Consider the following 25,223-nt stretch of genomic DNA (forward strand, 5'->3'; position numbering starts at 1 on the left):
AGTTTGTTGTCCTTCGACCACTCATCTGATTAGCGCGGTTGGCTACGCACAGTGCGAGAGGTTCATCATACATACGACGCTGCAGCAACAACCTTCAAGCTTTGGTTATGCTCCATGCAGCGGCATAGACACGGACGACCCCACTACCTGCAGTGCAGAGGCAATGAATGTGGCCATGGCTGCGTGGCCCTGCACACGCGTGTGTGTGTGTGCTTGTTTGACAGGTGGGAAGCGGTATTGTAGTGGTTCGTGCACTGCGCTACGAATCTGGCGACCCGAGTTCGGTTCCCGGCCACGGCCAACATCAGTGGCTCATATGTGAACTGCTCCTGGACCTCCCCTGGGTCGATTCAGCCTTAAATTAGTACCTGGTGCGGTGTGTTAAATCAGCACTGGGGAGACACGTGGCTGAGCGTGGTGCTGGTAACACCACTTGCTCATGCCATTCTTAAAAAGATGCGTGGTAAGAGCACTTTCCCCAACACTTTTTTCACGGCTATAAGGGTGATGTTTGTTTTTGTATCATAAAGGTGCTCGCTTACAGCACATGCCACAACAGCCAATGTAGGCAATATGGGGAATCTTCGTCTTGATATATACTATTACAGAAAGGACTTTACACATTTAAAATGTTAATCTCCATTGGTTTAATCAACAAAGCGTTTATCAGCTATGAACCAGTGTAGGGAAATTCCACATCAACCACTACGTGGAATTTGTGCCATCAGTGCCACTTTCTCCGCAAGATGACAACACTGTTGACAGTACACAAAGTTGTACTTATTTTACTGACCGCCCCAAAGTCACGATGAGATAAGTGTTGGAAACTCTACATTCCTAAAACAAGAACAGTCCATTCTCCGAACAGGACAAACTCTCTGATCACAGCAGACCAGACACTTCAGAGAGACAGAGAGAGAGTAGAAGACAGAGTGAGAGTGAACTCAGTGTTGCAATTCCACAACGCATTTTCCAGCACGTCTTACGTGTACAAAAACCTGCCGGAGAGCGCACACGCGCACGGGAAGTCAACGTCCACTGCTGTGTCCGAACCAGGCGACATCCCCGACAAAACCTCGTTACGTCTCCAGCAAGACCTGGGTGCACGACAATTATGAGTCATTACGCGTGGACAGGGGGTATATCTTTTGCGAGCAGAGAATTGTTTGGATTTGTTGAACCTGGCCACGCCGACGCCCTTGCGCGGTGGCACGGGTGCCCACGGCGTCGCTGGATGCTCCCAGCCGTACGGCAATGTGCATCGACGATTTCCAATCCGGGAATTTTTTTTTTAACCAAGCAGCTGCGGGGGAATCGGACCGTCGAGTTTCCGCGCAATCTGGGCTTATCAGCGGGGCGAGCGCCAGGGCCGGAGCCACCCCCCGTGGGCCAGATTTCCCACGCCGGCGAAAAAATGGGTGAAGCCGCACTGGGTTACCGGCGCCGGAGATGGCGCCGTTTCGCCAAAAAATCGGGACGGGAATGAACGTTCGCCAACACACGAATCGGGCCCTGTACCCCACATAATTCGGGATGTGACGATGAATTTGTCCTTCAAATGAAAGTCGATTCCTCTGCTCAAATTACATTATTTTAATTGTGCCTATTAGAATCTATCATTTCCAATGAATACATGTTTTCCATGCGATTGGTATGTAAAAACCAATAGCCATTGCCACCATCATGGCAGGATAAGTTATGCCACCGAGTTGGATATTGCCGTTGTGCTGCAAAGCTCTCCGGCGTGTTCAATTTGTGCAGAGCGTTGTTTGGTGTCATGTCCATCGCTAAGCTGAGCTTCTTGATGAACTGAAGCAAAACGTTGGGCATCGTGCCGAACAACACTGGGTAAAACCCACAAATATATATCGGAGAGCTAAAAAATTTTGATTAAGTATTTGTTAAATTGAATTTTGACCCCCAACTCGTGACCCCAGCCCGTGACAGGTTTAGCGATGCGCGGATGCACTGAATCGTGACATCCCTGTAGAGCATCAGCAGTGTACGAATACTGTTCATATGAGTAGCAGTCAAAATGTCTTCAGATTGAATCGCACAAACCCATGAGTGTAGTTCCATTCCAAATACAACTCCCCTGCGAATACATTCTATTGCGTAGCGGCATCATTTCACGGCAGCAAACGAAGCTTCGATACGATGGAACTCTCACAGCTACCAATGCGCTCACCGTGTGTCAAAAACGCCTTGAAATATCATACCGCAGAAATACTTCTGGCGCAACTTCAACGGACCTCTCTCTCACCCGGTATGTCGATCATCTCGTAATCGGTGTCCATGAGAGCTGAGCTCGGCCATAGAAAGTGAATTTATCCACCATCACGGGATATTTGTCATTTGCGCAGACATAAGTAACCAGGCTTCTTCGGTCATTAGACTGAGATCGGTCTTCGTGAATCCTGGAATGAAACCCAGAATCTCAGCCGTGTCAGCTTACTCTGGCACCGTGCCGGCCTCCTCAGTTGGGTCTCCACCTCTTTGCAATGAAGACCAAACCCGGGGCCTATTTCTCGGTCAGCCTCGGTCTATCAAAACCGTGCACTCTCCTGGAATAAAAGTCAGCACAATTCCTGTACCAAGTCTAAGTATAAATCAATTAATGCCACTCCGCACACAGATGCAAATTCCCAGACTGTCCGAGTCAAACTCGGATGGGTGGGGCAGCCCTAATCCAAACCCATCCAGCAACATTATTTTAAATGGGAACATCTCAAAAGCAATGTTTTTTTTCTTCCTGTGGCTGCACAATTTACTGTGAAAATAAAAACGGATTCCTGCTCAAACAAAGCGTGCGGCACTGCTTCTCTCCTTCATTACATCGCTGAACCACATCCTATGACAGTGGCAAGAGTATCTATAGCATGACCATTGTTAACTTTGCAGTCGCAACTCATATTTTGTTGACTCGGGAAAAGGACTGGAATTTTAAATTTGCAACATCCTAATTCATAATAAAGGTTTTTGGATTAGATCGCGTAAGCATAAATGTGTCGTAACCCTCCACCACCCGACACAGCCAGTAAGGTTTGTCACAAACAAAACGCGCCAATTAGTTTACTACTTCAGCCCACCAGTGTGTTGGAGAGTAAATCCACAACATTTACAATTTGAGTAGTACGATGTTTCGCTAGGCGGGTTACGATACATTTACACTTATGAGATCTAACCCAAAAACCCTTTTTCATGAATATTGGTCGCGAAAGCCTACGTGGTAAACATCCTGATTGCGAGTCACAAGCTCTGAACCACTGCACACCACGCAGGCAGATAAATATGATTATGGAATTCAAATAATCAAAACCACATGTGAGAAGTTTACCATCTCACACTCATCACGTTTTGACTGCCCCATGCATTCTCGTGTATACACACAGTATACGTACTACGCACACATAAGTATGTATATGTACACAGTACCGATATGCACAGATACATGCGGCATAACACAGTATATGTACACAGGAGCTGGGGGGAAACTAAAATCCCTTAAAGCCTCAGAAGAAGAGGATTCGATCAGCATTTGCAGGAGGAATTGTGTTTCCAGGAGCACAGTGTAGGTCTCTTGGCTTTTGAAAACAAAAAAAAATACATTTTTTCCCCCTATAATTGAATCCCAATTGTGCTACTTTGGTAGTGTTACGTCACGAGAGGAAGAACGCATTGCAGGCCTCTCGCACAGCGGTGCTAACCTGCTGACAGTGATATTACTCACATGGCAGTGAACAATTTCTTAATTCTCAAAACTCGGGATTTAACCAAAATGCTGAACCAAAATGAATATTAGTTTCTTTGTACAGTCACTACTGACCAGGCTAAGACCATGAACGTGCTATAATTTAGAATTTAGTATAATCATCGGGAGCTGCATGAATTGAAACCCCGAATCTCAGCAGTATCAGCTCAGCGTTCTGACCTCAGAGGACCTCCAACTTCCCTGGCTATTAAGTCGCCGTTTGCATCCAGGGATCTGTGTTTGTATTTGGAGACTGGTCACATCCTCAGGAATGGCTGCTCTTGGTCATAAGGAACACATAGAGAGGCTGATGAAAGCTTGCGATTTAAGCTTTGCAGTTTGATAAGCTCAGTTTACAACTTAATTTAAATAGGATTCAAATACTCTCCCTCCTGCCTGTGTTGTCACCTGCTGTTCCAGTACATTTAGGCACACGTTGAATTTCTGATTGAACTGTCCTCATATGTAGAATTGGAAACACGGTTTAGGCATCAACTGCAGCCAGCATGCATCCTAATGTTCTGAGGTTTTGAGGTCTCACAGCTTGCCGATGCATCTGTGTTCGAGACTAACATTCTGTAGAGAAAATCTCCCGTCGAATGTGGTCAATAGACATTTCAAATGAGGCCCATGATTGAGGCCTACTGCAGACAGGCTGCTCGCCTAGCTCTCTCTGCAACCCCTGAAAGTGGCCGTGGGCAAAATAAATCTCGACGAATGCCTTGTAGTAAAGTGGGTCTCTCTTTGCCAACACAAGTTATTTTTATAATGGGAAAAATATAAATGTGTGATGATCAACAACTACAATTTTATTGTTAAAAAAATACTTAAAAACAGCACAGCATTACTAACATCAGTAAAAAAAAATGATGAAAGACAATTATAACAATTGGTTTATAAACAAGAGGCCATCTTGATGTATTCAGATGTCAAGGCCATGAGTAAATGATACATCGTCCTCCCGTTACAAACGAGGCAATGCAATAAAGGTTATCAAGAGGCCAGGGGACCGATTCATGTAGCCATTTTAATTCATGTGGTGGGGGTCCATGCCTTACAAGCATGCACCAATTCAACCGCAATTAATTCTGGGTAGTGTAAATGGCTCATCGTGGGGAGGTGGATGTTGTGGTTGGTGGATAATCACCATCATCAACTACCGCAGCAGCATCTTTATCATCGTTTTCATTTATCACCACTGTCATAATCACCATAATTATTGGCATCTTCATGATCACAATGATTGTTTCCACCACAATCATAATTATAATCGCTATTATTTTATTCATTATTATCCTTTATCCTCCTCATCATTACAAAATTATAATCCTCGTCTATCATCTTCACCATAGTAATCATCATCATCGTCATTGTTTCTAAGTAGCTTTAACTGTGTTTGGCTTAACACCACAATTCCACGCCTCGGCAGAGGGCGTCACTCTCACGCGTACGTGAGCACGTGGAGGGCGATACTCTCACACGTACGTGAGCACGTGTGGGGCCTCGAGTGGTCGGCTCAGTCCGCTGGCGGGGGCGAGTTGTTCTCGCATGTAAAGGCAGCGGTGGCTCCTGTCGGCACTCCACCAGCTACCGACCGTTTACATGCAGAGAGTGTGGGAGGGGGGCGGGAGGGGGGCTTCAACCAATTTTCCGCAACGGGGAATCGAGCCACAAATCTACAATTTTAGCGGAATATTTTTTGTTGCGGAGTTTCCACCGGACGATGCTGGGATCGAGTAAAAGCTTGAAAGCTCTACATGAATCGGGGGCCCCGGGTTCTGGCTCCAGGCTGCACAATGTAAGTAGAAACTGGCAATGTGTACATATGGGAAAACACGTTTTTTTTTACCGCAAATGCTTCCACATATTTCAAGACCTTGAATGCGCACTATTTTAATACACACTGTGTTACAGGTCACCCCCCCCCCCGCCACACGCGATGAATGTAAAATGACGCAAAAGCAACCACCCATCCTTCAAGGGTCTACCTTACCACAGCAACTCCGTTGCACTCTCGCAAGCCGTGCGGATCGAGCTCCGTCCCCGCGACACCTCGAATGAGCCCCCCCCATACACCCCGCCCACCCCCCCCCCCACCGGCAGAGCCGCACTCGGACGGATCAAAGTGCAAAAAAAAAAAAAATCCTGCGGCGAGTTTTGTCGTGCGGTCGTACGGTGACCGGGCTGAGACCGTCAAAGCATGCAACACTCGAGAGCCTCCCACCCCGCTTGGTCCCGGCTCCCCACGGACGCCTCGGCAAGTGCTGGCTTCGGTGCTCTGACAACGGGAACAACAGCACTGGCTACAGCGTCCCCCCCCCCCCCCCCCCGTGAACCGCCACCCAGCCACGTCTTCCACCACGAAGCCGTTGGACCACGCAAGAGTCTCTGCCACGATCCGGTTGCGTCTCGTCGATGATTTATTTTTCACCCCCCCCCCACCAAACGTAGCCTTCCCCCTCCGCCCTCCAGCGGCGTTCTTGGCTGCAGGAGCCCCGGGCGTCGGTGGTTTCAGCGCCGCGGTAGGAGCCACGGTTCCACCAATCAAGGCACTCACGCGGCTGCGTTCCTCCGCCGCCGCACTCTCCCCCCCCCCCCGCACCCCCTCGCGTTTCTACATTCGCATCACTCCGAGACCTTTGGCCGTTTGCGTAGCTTTTTCCCGCTGCCTTCTCCCAAAAGGTAGGAGGCGTTGATTGCTAGAGGGTGGGGAGAGGGAACGGCGGATAGAGGGTAAATGGGGGGGGGGGGTGGGGCGGGCGAATGGGGCACGCAAAGACGGCACGTGTACGCTCAAGTGCACGCGCACACAGATACACGCGCGCACACACATGCAGGTACACGCAAACCCATGTGCACGCGTAGACACGTACATGGGACAGTGACACACACAACACAAAGATAAATATTAAGAGCATGTTAAACATTGGGAGCACCAAGGTAGAACTACAGGATGTATAACAGTGACTGAGTTTATATGGCAGGGCAATCATAATGTAACCAAGACGCACACAAGCAAAACATACAATTAATCACATTCTAAACAACAACAATAAAAAAAGTAACTGAACACATCAGACGTGACAGGATTTCGTTGATATTGGCCATACGTCCGAATGCAGGACCCTCCTTAAAAGGGTCCCGCACGTCGCCCCGTCTTGATGCGCAAGCTCCGTTAAATTGCGCACTGCAGTTGGCGCTCGAAGTTCAAAGCAGACGGCGACCATTGAATAAAAATAGCGCCACCCTCCCCGTGGTCGCCCCCCCCCCCCCCCCCCGTGATCCGTGAATCAAATCACTGGAGACACACCGGCGGCATACGCCGGCCAAGAGCGGTTTATGCAAACGCCGTCGGAAAAGTCACAAGTTCGGCGCAAACGGTCCTTCGCCAACTACGCCGTGATGCCAATGACCCTCCTGAAGAAGCCTGGGGCCTCAGCGCCCTGACCTCTGAGTGCCCCGTCGTCCTGCGTCCGAGACTCTCTCACCGCTGCGTGCGGGAAGCTTGTCCAGCAGCCTCAGCAGCAGGGAATCCAACCGCTCGGTCCCGCTGCGATCCATCTCTTCCCCAGACTGCCCCCCGCCATCCAGTTCGCGAGCATCCATCGCCTCCTCCTCCTCCTCGTTCGCCTCCTCCTTCGCCTCCTCGGGCAGAGGCTGCACGGCCTCTTCCGTCGTCGTCGCCGCCACCACCTCGCAGTCACGGCCCGCGTCTAGCCCGGCAAGCGCAGGACCCTGGCCCGGGTCCTTGGCAGCCAGGTGCGGCCTCTCTTCTGCCCGTCGGAAGGTGTGCTGCCTGTCCACGCTGCCACGCCTGTACTTGTCGTTTTTCCACGTCGACCTTGGAAGCAATCGTTTGGAGTGAAACAAATTGATGTTTTGTGTTAATCGGCATTGCTGTATTCGTGACGCAGCAGTGAACTGCTGGTGCGTCATTGACCTTTTGCAAAATCAATGGCGGGCCGCGTAGAAATGCAGCGTGGGATTTTTGTCAACGTTTGGGTCGATTGGCATTCTTCAGCAATAAAAATAACAAGGCCATTTGGTTTAGATGTGAATATATCTTTTAGCCTCGTACACAGAAATATCATGTTATTTTAATGTCTTAAACTGCTGTTGATTTCAGCGGATATACATTGCATTATAAATGAGTTTGATTTAAAAAATCATAATTTTCAAGTGAAACATCTCAAATATAAGCTATTTTTTTTTTGTGGAGCCTTTTCCACCAACAGGGTGGCATGAGCATTTTTAAAATCTTTTTTTACTATAGCCTTTAACAAACTGTTAGGCCAAGTGCTGTTAATGAGCACCTACTAAAGTTGGCACGGCACCATTCCCGGCCACCTTTGTCTCCTGAGCGGCGATGTTTACACAAATTCTTTCGCAATAACAAGGCCATATGGTTTAAATTTGAATATATTTTTGCCTCATACACAGAAATATTATGTTTTCAAAAATGTCTTAAGGTGCTGTTTATTTCAGCGGATATATTGCAATATAAACGGATTTGATATTTAATTTAAAAAAAAAATTTGAGGCTGGGTCGACGCAGGGGACGCCCAAGACCGCGAGAGGGAATCGCGAGAGGGAATCGAACTCGGGTAGCTGGGTTCGCAGTGCAGCGCGCTGCTACCCGCTACGCCACCGCATCCCACGATTACTGCAGCGCAGACGGTAATGAAGGCCAACCTATCAAGAATTCCACAGGAGAACCATCAAAGGCAGCCCTGCACGGCTGCCTTGTTTCATCGTGGTCACGGGGAAACATCAGAGGCTGTTCAAGCAGCCCTGCTGCCCGGTCAGCCCCACACTTCGCCCTGGCAAAACGCAGCATTTATTACCTTCCTCCGTTGCGCTTGTAGCAATCTGGTACCTCGTGCGGCTGTCGAAACACAACAAAGACAAATACATTATCTCCCACCTCTTCAGACGCTGACATGCACAGGGCACCCCAGTCACAATATGCATAAGGGACCGAGCATTTATTTGCAGGATGAATAGTTGGTAGGCTATGATCATATTCCCCATGGTCAAACTAACTGTGCTGTCCCTACCAGGAACCGATGAATATAAAACAAAAATAATAGTTCCACCGTGTTGGTTTTTCGCGGGTTCTGCTGTGCTGTGCTGCGCGTTGTTCAGCACAATGTCCAACGTTTCGCCCCATTTGTTCAAACTCAACGGTTTCTGTGAACGATGAGAAAACCCATCACGAACAGAAAATGCATTCAGGTTGGAAACAATCGGATGGAATAACGCACTAACGTGTGCTCACGAAATCGGCGATGCGCCACAGTATTCCCTCGTTTTCCACGAACTTGCTATCCGAAATTTTGGCGATCCGCCACTCGCATCTGTAACTCTACACGACAACTGCATCGAGAGAGAGAGTCAGCCTCGCTCGATCCTCCCTTCCACCTCCGCGTCCGCCACCGCTGCCTCGCCTGCCAGCCCTTGCTCATCTACGGACGATCCGGATGACCCCCCCCCCCCCCCAGTCTATCCGCATGTGTCTATGTGGGAGCAGTAACGACATCACAATGTTCATCATCATCATTACCACCACCGTCATCGTCATCGTCGTCAGCACCATCATTACTGCATCCTTGCACTGCACAGAATGATCATAATTTAAGGTAAGTTCATTTACAAACTATGATTTAATACTTTAACGTTCATTTTCATTTACTTTGTTTATTATAACCAATTTTGCTTATTGCGTTTTTATAATTTCCATATATTTAATTAAATTTTTTTGGTCATTCATTAAAAGGTCAATATCATTATCCGCGAAATCTGCTATTCACGAGCATGTCCAGAACGTATCTCTCACGAATAACGAGGGAGTACTGTACTCCCATCATACTTTCCATGTGACCACCATAATCTATTTAGAAATCGCTCAGCCTTGTCCAGACCACTAACTCAAGAGTTGAATGTGTGGCCAATTTCGTTGATTAGGCCAACAAGAGTTGACAGCACAGCCATCCCAAGAGGCAGCAGTGAAAAAAATATAAAAATACACGGGTTGACTGGTATCATACTCATTTTGATTCATCAGTACAGCACAGTTATCAATTTTCACTGCTGTCATATGCCTCTGGGAGCTCACATATGTAGAAGGCTGACCTCTACACCTCCCCCACTGGCACTTGCCTAAAGACAACACTAACTGAACTGTTGTTTCCGTGCGCTGTGTGAGCGTGGGGGCTACTGACCGTGTAGTTTCGCTTGGGCTGCAGACGCTGCTGGAAGGCCTGGAAGGCGTGCGGCTGCGTGCACACGGGGTACGGGTTGCGCTGAATCTTGAAGAAGAGGTGCGCCGACCTGTCCAGGCGGAAGTCGCAGATGTACACGTCCTTCTCCTGCGCGCCCGCGGGACGTCCTGCCGGCGGGAGGGGGCGAGTGTCCCGTCGGTGTTAGCAAAACAAACAGTTTCGATTTAAAGCTTTCGTGACTGCAGGGATTCATCTTCTTGGTTCTTTCGGTAAAGTCACGTAGAATGGAAATAATAAAATAATAAAAATAAAACATAATAAAAGAATTTTAAATAAAACATAATAAAATAATTTTATTATGTTGTATTTGTATAATTTTATTATTTCCATTCTACGTGACTTTACCGAAAGAACCAAGAAGACAAAACAAACAGGTCGGGGTGAATAGGTCATCGCAGTCAATGCCTCGTGCCGCTTCATTCTTGATACCAGTTGATACCGGGCCACACTTACAGTCTCATCATCACCACCTATTTTGGCTCATGATCTTCTCTCCTTTGGTCATAAAGTTGCCCTTGCCTACTTCTCCCCCACCTCATGTTACTCTCCTCCCCCCCACGCACACTTCTCCCACCTCTCCATACGCTCTTTTGCTCCGGCAACTAAGGCTTTCTGTCGAAGCCCCAAGTCATCCTCCACTCAGTGGGCGTTCATTCCATCTCATCTGCTGCCCTTCGTGCCGACTTCCTCCCCCCGAGCGTCCGCGCTGTCGACTCCTCGACTTGTTCAAGTCCAGGACCAAGGCATCTTTTCCGCCTGTAGTCAAATGTGTTTCTCTTTTTCAAACGACTGAACGAGTCTACTTCCCTCAGGGTGTCCCACCGATTGGTTTGGCCTCTTCAGATGCGGTTGCATTTGGATGCGATATAAATCCCAGCTGGAATTGACCTCTGGGTGCTATTGACACATGCCCTCCTCCACCCTACAAACGTACACATACATGCGTCCAACCATTACAGCAAATGAACGAGTCTACTTTCCTCAGGGTGTCCCACCGATTGGTTTGGCCTCTTCAGATGCGGTTGCATTTAGACGCGATATAAATCCCAGCTGTAATTGACCTCTGGGTGCTACTGACACATGCCTTCCTCCACCCTACAAATGTACACATACATGTGTCCAACCATTACAGCCTCCCTCTTCAAAATTACAACACAGCCTCTTTGTCACATGCTATTCCGAACATCCAAATTTCCACCGTGAAATTCCTTGGGAAATGTCCTAAAGTTATAAATGTCACTTGTAAACCAGCTCTAGAGCCGAGGATATACACGCACACACACATGCATACTGTAACAGCCAGGTGGCACTGTTGCACAATTGAAACTTTAAAAGCAAAAAAAGCATTTACTCTCCATGCAAACTAATGGTTGTGCAGTGGTTACCACACTGCGCTATCAACCTGGCAACCAGAGTTAGATACCCAGCCACGGCTAACATCATAGGCGAGTGATGTTTGAATCGGTCCTGGGCTCCTTCCCCCCCCCCACTTACAAACCCACACTGACCAGCGTGGTGAAGTATGGTCAAACGACCCTCATGACTCAAATGGTATCGCTCGCCTTCATCCAGCAATGAATTGACCAAAGGTTGCAAATAATTCTGAAGCATAATTATTAACGTAAATATATATTGGTTAAATATTTATTTCAAATTTTGAGCCCATTCAGATTGTGGATAACATGAGATGGGAATGATATGTTGACAATGTATTTTAAAATGTTGCAAATTCTTTGTAACATTTATCACACATGCTTGTCTACTGAAATACAGTATTTAAATAGCAATAAAGAGTGTTACCTTCTGATGGCTTACGATGCCATCGTTTTGGCCAAAAAGGCTTCCAATTCTCAGTTTTTTTTATTGCCAAGTTCTAGGTAAATCCTTAAAATACATTTGCATATTTTTAGGTCGCTCAAAGTCCCTCATGAGCCAATGCATTAACGCTTAGTTGGAAAGCGTTAATAATAAAAATATAACTTCACAAGGAGAGCCTCACCGGGTCTCAAGACTCATCATCAGTCAGATCCTCCTTAGCATGTCTGCCCAATTTCTTTCGGATTTGCACAAGCATGTGGGAGCAAAGAACACTTGAACGCACAGGGAAAACCCACGCATTTCAGAGAACACTGTACTCAAACTGCAACTGCGCACACACGCAGAGCGCCGCAGGCAAGCGCTCCTGACAAAGCATTCAGACTCAGTGAGGATGTCTGGGGTAAACGGAGAAATAATGTATCGTCGGAGCTGACTTCCAATTTCACAGTTATTGATTGGGTGCTCATTAAACGCTGCGTGTGCCACTGGGACTTGCTGCTGAAGGAGGTGAAGGGACACAAGATTTATAGTGATGACTCATCACCGAGGTTATATATTTTTTTCTTACAACAAATGAGGTCCAGAGACGAGCTAACGGATTCACCACTGCCTCCGACACGTAGGAGGAGACACGGATCTCTCCACTTACGCCTACGTGCATATACAGCCCTTTTGCCAATCCACTGCTGGACGATGGTTATAGGGAATTATTTTTTCCACACTTCGCCGCCGCTGGGCAGTGTAACTGGTGGTGGGTGGGAGCCCAAGACCGGTTCCGATATCTCCCCCGCCTCCCCCCCCCCCGTCATCACCGATGCTAGCCGAGGCCGTGTTCACGGTGCAGTGCAGTGCCAATTACTGTGCCACTGCTCCACTCCCTGTACCACACGTGTACATGCGAGATTGTTTCATCCACGGCCACCAATTACTGCAAAGCAAATAAACAAACCGTAACATCACAAAATTTGCTCCGGTGTTTCATATCACTTCGCCGTTAATGTGAGCCTGGGCCGGGAATTGCACTCGGGTTGCCAGGTTCAGAACGCAATGCACTAGCCACTGCGCCACCACTCCACCCCAGATGAAAGATTTAATATGAACGTTTATAAAAATAGGGTTGTTTTGTGCAGTCATTGGTGACTGGGCTGAGACCAGAAACTAAATTAACTTAAACCCAGGACCCCAGCAGTGCTGTCGCTTGACTCTAACAGTCGTTATACGTCCCCCGAGCCGACCGCTCACCTCGGCCAACTGCTTTAGCTGCTGCTGCTGCTGTCAGCTGAAATCTATAAAGAAACCTGGCTGCCCAGACACAACGTCCTATAGCAGATGCTGGCTCCTTGCTCTCTTGGACTATGTTAACCACTTGATTTGAAGCTTTCGTGACTGCAAGGATTCATATTCTTAGGTTTTTTCGGTAAAGTCACGTAGGTAAAAAATTTAAATGAAAATTAATAAAAGTAAAATAAAAATAAAATAAAAATCACGACGTTTCGGAGGCAACACAAGCTTCCGTCTTCAGGTGGAACCGTCACAGCACGATTGCTGTATCAGCAATCTGCTGTATCAGCAATCTTACTTGATACAGCAATCGTGCTGTGACGGTTCCACCTGAAGACGGAAGCTTGTGTTGCCTCCGAAACGTCGTGATTTTTATTTTACTTTTATTAATTTAAATTTTTTACCTACGTGACTTTACCGAAAAAAACGAAGAATATGTTAACCACGTCAGCCACCAAGCCACCCTTTTACAATGGTGTGGTTTAAAACATATATACATATATATGGCCTCTGAGCAAATCAGCCATAATGTGCCCGATTGCATTGGATCTTGGAACTCAAGCAGGTTGGAGCCCGGCTCGTGCTCGGATGTGTGCGGCCACTGTGTGCGTAACTGGTGAACTGGTGTTTGTAGGCTGCGGCGGCAGCACAGACGACGGTGCAGCAAAACGCATTGTTGCACCCTACTGCTATGCTCCCACGTCCTTGTTCCCTGCCTTCAAACTCTTTCACCAACCCAGCACTGGTCAGCCGCGGTGAGCAGAAGGTCAAATAGCTCCCACGACACCGCACGTGCATGGGTGGAAGAGTCCCTCATCCGGCAGTGGGATTGACAGAGAGGGCTGTGCTCGTGCTGGTAAGCCTGATGACCCAATTTAATCACTGCAGGCCACTCTGGGTTCAAACGCAGAATCTCAGCCAGAAGGCGTGCGTGTGCTGTCAGTCAGGTCACGCCAACTGAATGCAAACTGCAGAATCCACGACACATAAGCCACGGCGTGTTCTGCGTGAGGGGGAGAGGAGGGGGGGGGGCGGTGGTGATTTAGAGGCCGGCCGTGCGGCGTGCCGGTGCAGCCCCGTGATGTTAATTGCGCGAGCTGTCTGATGGGGGGTGGGGGGGCAGAAGCTGGCAGGGCCCCGTAGAGCTGAGTTGTGACGCTCCGCTCCGATGCATTAATATCGCACACGCGGAGATATTGGATTTTCTCTGGGTGCTCCGATTTCCTCCCACACGCAACAAACTCATTAAGGAATTGCAAGGAGAAGAGGAAGAAGAAACATCACAATGTCAGTAAAGGTACAGCCCTGCAATTACTGGCTCATGCAACTTGCTGGCAGGAAGCACCTTCACAGAGAGAGGCTCAAGAGAGCCTCTCTACATGGTAATTGGCATCACCCTTCCACGCAGGGCAGACGTCTGAGAAGCAGTGGGAGTGCCCACACTTTACCGCACCCACATTCCACCTGCCGATCAACTAGCTGTTCACAATGTTGGGCCTCTCCTAAAAAATATATATCCTTGAGATTCAGTGAGGCTTTCCTGCATGAATATAGGAAACGGTTGCTATTTATCCACATGAGCTCCCACATTAACATATACATTGAGTAATGAGAGCATGTATTCCAAGAGAAATTTGGAAACTATAATAATGACATGCAGGCATCCAGGTGTCTGTAAACTATTTTTTTTATGAGAGTCCTGAATTGGATTGTGTTTTTACAAAACTCCATTTTGCAGATTGCTTGGCACGTGGGAAGAGATCAGAAAAACACTGAAAAGTCTGTAAACACAGGCTTGCGAAACCCACTTGCTGTGCTGCCTGGCCATCTCACCGCCCAGCAGGTTTGAGAGTGTCAACGGTTCCGCATGATCCATCAACCTTTGAATAGGCGCGCGTCCTACCACAACCAGCTTCAATTGAATTTGCTGAATTTCTAAAGTTTTTATTTTGTCTGCGACAACGACTTAGAAAGCACGTGCTCTTGCAAACAATCTCGAGAAGGGTCTATAACGCACGCTGCTCTCCAGCGGATGGAACGTTCCGACAATTTCACCCAAATAAATTTTAAGGAGGCTGCAGCGGGAATAAAATTGTCAACTTTGCAAGCAAACCAGCTGATTAGTGAGTTCATTGATCACTGCAACATTCACTCACTGTGCAACTATTAAACAAGAAAAGAGACAGACACACACACACAGAGGAAATGGATATGTGTGTTTGCAGTCGCCATTCATTGAGGGTAAAATTGATGCAACCGAATCAATATTTTTTAATATATTACCGCTGACAATGATGAAACGTGACGCCAATGACTAACGGATGGCCTGAACTCTGACCGGATCATGGTTAAACATTATTAAGAATTAATTATGCGGAAACAACCAAATAAATAATGAAAATCACAAATGACTCCAGAGGCCTCATGGGCAATGTTCCTCCCATTGCCTTTGACCTTGGCATTCATTCTCTGCCACAAGTCAAAGTCAAACAATCATCTAAGAATTGTTATCCGGTGGCTAAAATGTTGACATCGGTTGTGGTGTAAATTCCACGTTAAGATTATACGGCCTGGTGTAGCCTTCATTATGACAGCTCACTTCTCATAATGATGGTAACGGCGGTAATGCTGGTGGGTAGCAATGGCAGTGGTGTTGATGATGGTGCTGGTAGTGGTGATAATAGTGGTGATGGCAGTGGTGATTGTTTAACACGTAAGCTTTCGCGACCAGTATTATTCATAATAAAGGTTTTTGGCTTAGATCGCATTATTTATAAATGTGTCGCGACCCTCCACCACCCACACGGCCAATCAGTAAAAAATGTGCTACGTTGACAAAAGACAAATTGTTCACTACTTTAGGTGAGTCACATGCTAAGTGGCTGATTACTGATCTATTACATAATTGTATACATCCCCATGCCCGCCTCTGATCTCGAAACCTGATGGGGTTCAACAATGATGACGTCATTCTACATTATTTAAGACCGGAAGCAGGTGGATGGCTTCACGATTCTGGCAAATCTCCCGAAGGTGCTGGATTTAATTTTAAGCGAAACGTCGTACTCAAATTATAAATGGTGTGAATTCACTCTTCAACAAACATAGTGAACTATTTGTCTTTTGTCAACGTGACACATTTTTTACTGATTGGCCGTGTCGGGTGGTGGAGGGTTGCGACACATTTATAATTAATGCGATCTAACCCAAAAATCTTTATTATGAGTGGTGATTGTGTTGGTTGTGGTGATGGTGGAGGTGACAGGTGACAGTGCTGATAGTGATGATGGTGGAGGTGACAGTGCAAGTGTTGGTGATGAAGGTGGTGGCACAGTAGGGGGTGCAGGGGTACAGCTGGTACATCTAGCAGTCATCTCAATCAGCCAACCCATGGCACCTGGGTCTGTCTCGAGACCTCCTGTCAGCGAGCCTTGCCTCAAAGTGCACCTGGCCTAGCACAGGCGCCGTGGTGATGTCACTGTCACTTAGTATCGAATGGTGGGTACCGATGGTGATGATTGTGGTAACGGTGGCGACTGGTTGCGATTCCAGTGGTATTCACCTGAATGAAAATAGTGATGGTGCTTCCAGTGGCGATGGTTCTGCCACGGGCGTTTAGCATAGGTGCTGAAGCCCAAATTGGCAGCGCCGACGAAAGCGGGTGACCACACTGGTGTGGTGCTGGCCACCCACCCACTCGTGTGCCGTGCCAGCACCCGTAGGTGCTCGCTAACAGAACTTGCCCCCAACAGCCTGTTAAGGTCACACTGGGGATCTTTGTCCTTGGTAGTAACAACGTTAGTGTCGATGAGCACGGTATCGATCACAAAGCCTAATGGCAGTAGTGACCAGCGGCCGCTAGCAGTGCGGCGATGGTGCTCGTAGCGGCGATAGCGTTTCGAATCGCACGCGAGTGCAGGTGCCGGTGCCGGTGCGTGTGCGTCGGGGGGTGCCGCCGAGCTTGCGTGCGTGCGTGCGTGAGTGGGAGGCAGGGCCTACCCTTGCAGTACGTGGACTGGTCGAGCACCCAGCAGTGTGCCTCCACGGCATGCAGCGGCATCGTCTCGTACACCGGCACGCGGAACAGCTCGTTGGGGAAGAAGCGACGCGACGGCGTGTGGTGCGTCTGCTCCGGGCGCAGGTAGTGGTAGCCGTAGGCAAAGCGCTCTCCGCTGCTCGCGCAGTCACATAGACACGCATACACATTGACACGCATACACATAGACACGCATATACATAGACACGCATATACATAGACACGCATATACATAGGACAAATAACAGCGCAGCCCCCGTAAAGCCTTTAACAGACTGGTGGAGCAAGCGCTGTTAGCGAGCACCTGTTAAGGTCAGCATGGCATACGAGACAGTGGGTGGCCAGCACCAAGCCCGACCGCCTTTGCCTCCCCAGTGGCGATGTTTAAATATCGCACCACCAGGTACTCATTTGAGGCTGAGTCGACCTAGAGGAGGCCCAGCATCGGTCCAGATGTTCGTCACTCGTCATGGCCGTGAGCGGGAGTGTCCTAGCCCGCTAAACTACCACTCCCCATAAACAGACACAGACATATATTCACACACAGATACAAATACCCTCTTAACAGCCTACACAGACTGTTGGGGTGAGTGCTGATGGAGGGTGAGTGAGTCCTAATGAAGTGCCTCCTATTAGACCGACTCCTACAGTACTGGGTTCGTGGCATCATCTTCTTCCGGGACCTATCATCAACAAATTAAAAACCTCGTTGCAGGAGCTGAATTAAATGGAAAACTCAAAATCTAAAGTGGTTCTATCCAGGAATCATTATATAAAATACATTTTAAACGAGCACAAAATTTAATTGAAATGGTATCTGACAATTATAATATTTTTTATGTCTTTATTACAATCTGAATATTCCCTTTGAGATGGAAGGTCTCGTTTTTGCAGGTGTCTGGCATACGACTGTTGCTTCATCGAAAATAAATAATTTAATCTGCAATATATTCAATATACATCATATTAAAATTTATAATGACAGGCCGTTTTCTGGCAGAGCGAGAGACCTACGCATTAGGTTGAGAAAACAAACAGCTCCTGAAAAGTTAGATTTTTTTTTACTTAGAAAAAAATACACCCGAGACTCCGTCACATTCCGTCGCGTTTCACGGGCGTAACCGGTTCAGAGCGTTGAGTGAACTCCACTCGAGGGCACTTAGTGGCGCTTCTCACGGCTGCGAGCCCCGCTCAACCCTGCCGAGTCCCCCCGCATTTTGATAGTTTCAAGCTTGGCAGCATCACGGACAGTAAACGTGTCTAAACAGGCCTCCGCGAGCAGCGTCTTTACACATAAACAAAGCGTGACTTTAGTCGCCCGTCGGGTGCCGAACTATGGCTGCCGATGCATTATCGGAAGCCAACAAAAAGCAACAGGGTGTTAACCGCCTGTGCGTGATCGCAGGATTCGTGCCGAACACCGGGACACCAGCGGAGCGGTCGGTCGCAAGCAAAATGGAACGATCAAGACGTGTTGAATTGTCGCCAGACATCAGAGGTCGCAAACGGGTTTTGATTCCTTACCCGTACCCGTACCCGGCCGCACCAGGGTCGCAAACGGGTACCCGTACCCTTACCCTACCCGATACCCGGCTAGCCGTACCCGGCCGGGTATCGGGTAGGGTACGGGTACCCGATTGCGACCTCTGGGATGAAGCCATGTTGCAGGCGCGGGTGGGTTGATTCTAGGAACTTGAATTGTGAGAAGAGACAAGACGTTGGGAAATGAGTGACAAACGGTTACTCACCAGTGGCTCACGGCCCTACCCGTACCCGTACCCGGCCGCACCAGGGTCGCAAACGGGTACCCGTACCCAGCCGGGTACGGGTAGCCGGGTATCGGGTAGGGTACGGGTATCGGAGTACCCGATTGCGACCTCTGCCAGACATCCACCGCATGGCCATGCTACTCAATTGGGATAATGCACAGCAATCATCGCCCTCTTCTGGTAGACCAATGCCCCAGATAACTCTTGCAAACGAGGCTATCCTGGGTCTCTCGAATTCTAATCCTGTTGAACAAAAATAAACTTTGGCCGTCTGAAACCACAGAAAAAGGTTTCTAGCCACAAAGGAACCTCATGAAAAATCATCGGTGGAAACGGACTGTAAATGTACATCGACGTTGCAGAATGCCTCGTCGACGGTGCAGACATAGACGGGTCGGCCTGGATATACCGTAGTCATTTTCGAACGAGTCGGCCGTGTCAAAGGTCAATATGTAGAAGTGGGGGCTAATCTAGCGACCCTGACGCATTTGGGGTTACTGTAGCCACCCTGACATGTGTGACCACGGTGAAACACAAGACTGCAGCATGTGTGAGGTCTGTCGTCTCCTCGGAGGAGCCGTGCACTTTGGAGAGCCTCACCACACATCCGATACTGGACTGTGGTGGCAGGACATAGGAAGTTCGGTCTATTGGCTTTCCAGACTGATGTTTACATGGAGTGATGTTTCAAATAACATGTGATCGCACAGCGGCATTTGTTTAACAAGGGTGACTCTGCTGACGAGAGAGAATGTCAAAACCTGTCCAGAGTTTGCTTGCTTAAGCAATACAAATATATACTCAAATATATATACTAAAGTATATTTGTATGTGGAGGCAGAGAAGGGAGCTCGGCTTGTGTATGTTTCAAGCTGAGATCAGCAATGCCCTTTGCATCACATGAGACATCCGCAGCCTCATGCAGGGCTGCACCTTTACCGCCCTTACCTCAACTATGTTTGTGCGGTGATGCAAATGTCACCTGTCATCCTTCCACAGCTTCTCGATGCGCATGATGTCCAGGGATTTGGGGTCGGAGGGCGACTGCCCCGCACGGCGAGGGGGGAACCGCCGAGGAGGGAGCTCCCGGGACGCATACGTGCAGTCGCCTACAGCACAGACACACGGGGAGATGTCACAGCACATAGAGATGTCACAGCATACAGACACACATAGATGTCACATGTGCCGACCTTTAAAGGTGCAAACAGCACCTTCCCCAACAGTCTGTTAAGGCTATACGGGGGATTCATATTCTTGGTTCTTTTGGTAAAGTCGCGTAGAAGGGAAATAATAAAATAATCAAAATAAAACAATAACATTCTCACGACGTTTCGAATCCCTGCAGTCACGAAAGCTTTAAATCGAAATTTATACGGGGGATCTTTGTCTTTGTATGTGCATGTGTGTGTGCACATATGTTTGTTAACTTGACCTTACGTGGCCCGAACGTCTACTCTAAAAAGAACACATGTGCAGCTCCTTGTAAAGTAGCACAGGTAGAGTCACGATCATCACATCGCTGTGATTACAGCTTATCAAATAAAACATTCATATGGCCGTCGAGCAACGGTGTGTTAGGGTGCATGGGAACAGTGCTGTCCCTTACTGTGTGGGCCTGGGGTCACTTGAAGGGATGTCAAAGGTCGCTCTGTCGGTATTTTCTTAGACGGGTCATTCTTTAACAGGAAGGGATCACTGTGCTCTGTGAGAGATCCGATTGGATACTTCGGTCTCGTGAAATGACGCCAATATGACAATTTGGATAACAAAAACTTGGGGGAAAACATACTTTCCTTTGAATGCCGATAACGAGCGATGTGGATGGGGAACCTGGCAGTCGACCGCAGTGGCGGGTTGTATCCGCACTCACCCACTTTGATGAGCAGCTCGTCGAGCTCCAGACACATGAAGTAAGTTCTGCCTGGCTCAGCGAACGGGGGCTGAGGAACCATGGGCACCTCCTGCACGAGGACATTGGCGGGAGAACGGCGAGGAGTCATCGTTGCGTAAAAACACAAAGACGCAAAGGTTGACCATAGTTGTGGCATTTGCATCGACGCGGTTTTGCAGTCAATGTGTGAGAGATGCTGCCATGGTGTAAGGTTTACCACAACAACTCGACGTGTGATACAGAGGTTGCTAGTTTGAATAGATCTCCCCTGTGCGGCAGTTGAGACATGTGAGTTTCTTAAATCTCTCCCAACTCATTGACCCACAGCCTCAACGCTGATCCGCAACCACGACCCTCACCCACAACCACGACGCTCACCCACAACCACCACACCAACCCACAACCACCACGCTCACCCACAACCACCACGCTCACCCACAGCCACCACGCTCACCCACAACCACCACGCTCACCCACAACCACGACGCTCACCCACAACCACGACGCTCACCCACAACCACCACGCTCACCCACAGCCACCACGCTCACCCACAACCACGACGCTCACCCACAACCACGACGCTCACCCACAACCACCGCGCTCACCCACAACCACCGCGCTCACCCACAACCACCGCGCTCACCCACAACCACCGCGCTCACCCACAACCACCACGCTCACCCACAGCCACCACGCTCACCCACAACCACGACGCTCACCCACAACCACCACGCTCACCCACAACCACGACGCTCTCCCACAACCACCACGCTCACCCACAACCACCACGCTCACCCACAACCACCACGCTCACCCACAACCACGACGCTCACCCACAACCAAGACCCTCACCCACAACCACCACGCTCACCCACAACCACCACGCTCACCCACAACCACGACGCTCACCCACAACCACGACACTCACCCACAACCACGACGCTCTCCCACAACCACCACGCTCACCCACAACCACCACGCTCACTCACAACCACGACCCTCACCCACAACCACCACGCTCACAACCACCACGCTCACAACCATCACGCTCACCCACAACCACCACGCTCATCCACAACCACCACGCTCACCCACAACCACCATGCTCACCCACAACCACCACGCTCACCCACAGCCACCACGCTCACCCACAACCACCACGCTCACCCACAACCACCACGCTCACCCACAGCCACTACGCTCACCCACAACCACCACGCTCACCCACAACCACCACGCTCACCCACAACCACCACGCTCACCCACAACCACCACGCTCACCCACAACCACCACGCTCACCCACAACCACCACGCTCACCCACAACCACCACGCTCACCCACAGCCACCACGCTCACCCACAACCACGACCCTCACCCACAACCACGACGCTCTCCCACAGCCACCACGCTCACCCACAACCACGACCCTCACCCACAACCACGACGCTCAACCACAACCACCACGCTCACCCACAACCATCACGCTCACCCACAACCACCACGCTCTCCCACAACCACCACGCTCACCCACAACCACCACGCTCACCCACAACCACCATGCTCACCCACAACCACCACACTCACCCACAACCACGACGCTCACCCACAACCACCACGCTCACCCACAACCACGTCGCTCACCCACAACCACCACACTCACCCACAACCACGACGCTCACCCACAACCACCACGCTCACCCACAACCACCACGCTCACCCACAACCACCACACTCACCCACAACCACGACGCTCATCCACAACCACCACGCTCACCCACAACCACGACGCTCACCCACAACCACGACGCTCACCCACAACCACGAAGTTCACCCACAACCACCACGCTCACCCACAGCCACGATGGGGGATTTTGGCCTCCGTCTCCGCATGTGGTTGGGGGTCTTACCCTGTCGATGGATCGAGGATCACACTCCTCGCACAGATACCGCTCCACGTCCCCAGCCACGCGCATGCAGTCGCTGTGCTGCCATACCTGGGGGCGGTGACGGCAGGGTGGCACGGCACACGCACATGCGTACACACATGCGCACACACACACGCACACATGCCACACACACACGCACACATGCGCACACACACGCATGCACACACGCACGCACATACGAACGCACACACACGCATGCACACTCGTGACTACGAAATGCAAACGTTGGAGCGCATCTTCGAAGTGTCAAAGGCTCGTTGGCAGGAGAGACCCAAGTGCCATGGGTTGACTGAGATGACTGGCAGATGGATCAAATGTCCTCCCGACTGGGCCAATTTTCTTCATTTTAGCTGCCCGGCGCTCCACTCGTTGTTGTGAGAATCGCTCCTGTGCCCTCCATTGTTGAATGAGGGCAACCGCCTCCAAACTCCCCAGTAGCGTCCTTCACAAACCTGCTCCATAGAGGCCGATCTTAACACAGCTGGTACCAATCATCGGCAAGCCACATCAGCTGCACATCCTTCTGTACCACATCAGTCTATCACTTCTGCAGCTCGTGCTGTCCCCATTTAGCCCCATATATCCGGCGAAACAAAAGCCGCTTGGGGGCATGCGGTGGCTGTAAACACCCATTTCAGAAATCGCTCACTCACAGACACACACTGGTATACAAAGATGCCCAGTATAGCCTCAAAAGACTGTTGGGGCAAGTGATGTTGGCGAGCACCTATGAAGGCCGGCACGGCACACGAGGTGGTGGGTGGCCAACACCACGCCCGGCCGCCTTTGTTTCCCCAGTGATGATGTTTACACCAGGTATTAATTTTAGGCTGAGTCTACCCAGCACCAGTTCAGATAATTGTCAATGACGTTGGCCGTGAGCGGGAATCGAACTCGGGTCGCCAGGTACGAAGCACAACGCGCTAACCGCTACACTACCGCTCCCCACACTAGCATACAAACACGGGCACGCACGCACACCAAGACGCGAACGCACGCAAGGCACGCACCTCGCACTTCTCGCACTGGATCATGAGCCCCTCCTCGCGGAAGATGCCGCAGATGCAGCGGATGATGTCGTCCTCCGTTCCCCGCGTGGCGCGTCGGCTCCGCGCCGCCCGTCGCTCCTTGAGCCGCGTCGACCCCCCTCCCACCAACGCGTTCGCAGCGGCCGCCGCGGCCGCCGCGGCAGCCGCCGCCGCCTCCGCCGCCGTCGTCACCGCCGCGAGCTGCGGCGCCGCCGCTGCGGATGCGTCGCCCCCCCGGGGAGCCGGGTCTGAGCTCGTCTTGTGGGCCGCCCACTGCCCGAACGCCCGGCGCCGGTTCCTCAGCAGGAACACGCGGTTGCTCTGCAGGAAGATCCTGTGGCACGGCGGCGAGGGGGGGGGGGGCACCTCGTTTGAATGTTTTATTCTTTAAAAAGAAAATGTATAATAAATTTTCGAACTTGGCAAATGTTGACCCCGACACTGTGGCACGCACTCTTGCGAATTACGTCACGCGGGGGGGGTCTTTAACGTCCGCAACACCCGCAGCGATCATCCGGGTTGGCTGCGGGATTTGAACATGTGCTCCCCCCGCTGGGCCATTCCACCGCCCACCAAATTGGTCATTCCAATTCTTTATTATAAAAAAATTACGTCAATGCAACAGCTGAAAGCCAGTGATTTAAATTCAACAAGTACATATTCACTGCTTAATTCCTGCACCAGGCTGCAGGACGACGAAAGTACTGCCATGACAGATTGCAATTAGTGGTGTTTCTAGCACCGACGTTTGTAAAAAAAGAAAATGTTATTTCCCACATGTATCACCACCACCCTCGCCAATCCCATTATAGAACTTCATCTCAGATACACAGCTATAGCCAGATCTCATCAATTATGTATTAATAGTTTTTCGTAATTGCACACATTAATCATCCCGCTTCAGACCTTAGGTAGTATTAGGCCTAGTCTCTGGTCACACACAACCTTTTTTGTGTGTGTTAAGTTTGTTGTCCTTCTCCCGAAACTTCCGATTAGCGCGGCTGGCTAAGTGCGGTGCGAAAGAAGTTCAACATATATACAGGCGCCCCCCACACCCACGACCTAATTGATTCCTGGACGACAAATCGCAAGTCGAGCCATTATAAGTCGAACCCCTTCCTGGAAACCCGTTATGTACCATAAAAATAACAAATTTTACCTAGAAAATAAATGAAAATAACCCGAACAGACGTTAATTGTAACTTAATAACTTTTCCAAACATTTATTAAATAAAAAAAAACATCTTCTTGGTTCTTTCGGTAAAGTCAAGTAGAAGGGAAGTAATCAAATAATAAAAATAAAACATAATAAAATAATTCTCACGACGTTTCGGCCACAACGCAAGCAGCCGTCCTCAGGTGAAGACCAGGTCTGTCGGGGAGACAGCGTCTGAATGAAATTATATTTTATTATGTT

The 25,223-nt window shown here is 49.6% G+C and overlaps 2 protein-coding genes across 2 annotated transcripts in view; both read right to left on the reverse strand.

Annotated features, from left to right (window-relative positions):
- Positions 1 to 25,223, reverse strand: part of LOC144731553 (procathepsin L-like) — a 429,171-nt gene that overhangs the window by 139,611 nt on the left and 264,337 nt on the right. The gene's annotated exons all lie outside the window — the stretch shown is intronic.
- LOC144731386 (uncharacterized) overlaps positions 4,540 to 25,223 on the reverse strand; it is a 68,843-nt gene continuing 48,159 nt past the window's right edge. Inside the window, exons 6-14 of the mRNA XM_078612403.1 lie at positions 23,789 to 24,140; positions 22,740 to 22,826; positions 20,810 to 20,900; positions 19,919 to 20,045; positions 17,131 to 17,303; positions 9,973 to 10,139; positions 8,596 to 8,636; positions 7,240 to 7,604; positions 4,540 to 6,450 (exon numbers count right to left, since the gene is read on the reverse strand). Of these exons, the coding sequence (XP_078468529.1) occupies positions 6,377 to 6,450; positions 7,240 to 7,604; positions 8,596 to 8,636; positions 9,973 to 10,139; positions 17,131 to 17,303; positions 19,919 to 20,045; positions 20,810 to 20,900; positions 22,740 to 22,826; positions 23,789 to 24,140 (1,477 nt within the window). The 3' untranslated portion in view covers positions 4,540 to 6,376. The remainder of the gene's footprint in view (positions 6,451 to 7,239; positions 7,605 to 8,595; positions 8,637 to 9,972; positions 10,140 to 17,130; positions 17,304 to 19,918; positions 20,046 to 20,809; positions 20,901 to 22,739; positions 22,827 to 23,788; positions 24,141 to 25,223) is intronic.

Source organism: Lampetra planeri, chromosome 39, assembly GCF_965212315.1.
Source record: "Lampetra planeri chromosome 39, kcLamPlan1.2.h2, whole genome shotgun sequence".
Lineage (NCBI taxonomy): Eukaryota > Metazoa > Chordata > Hyperoartia > Petromyzontiformes > Petromyzontidae > Lampetra > Lampetra planeri.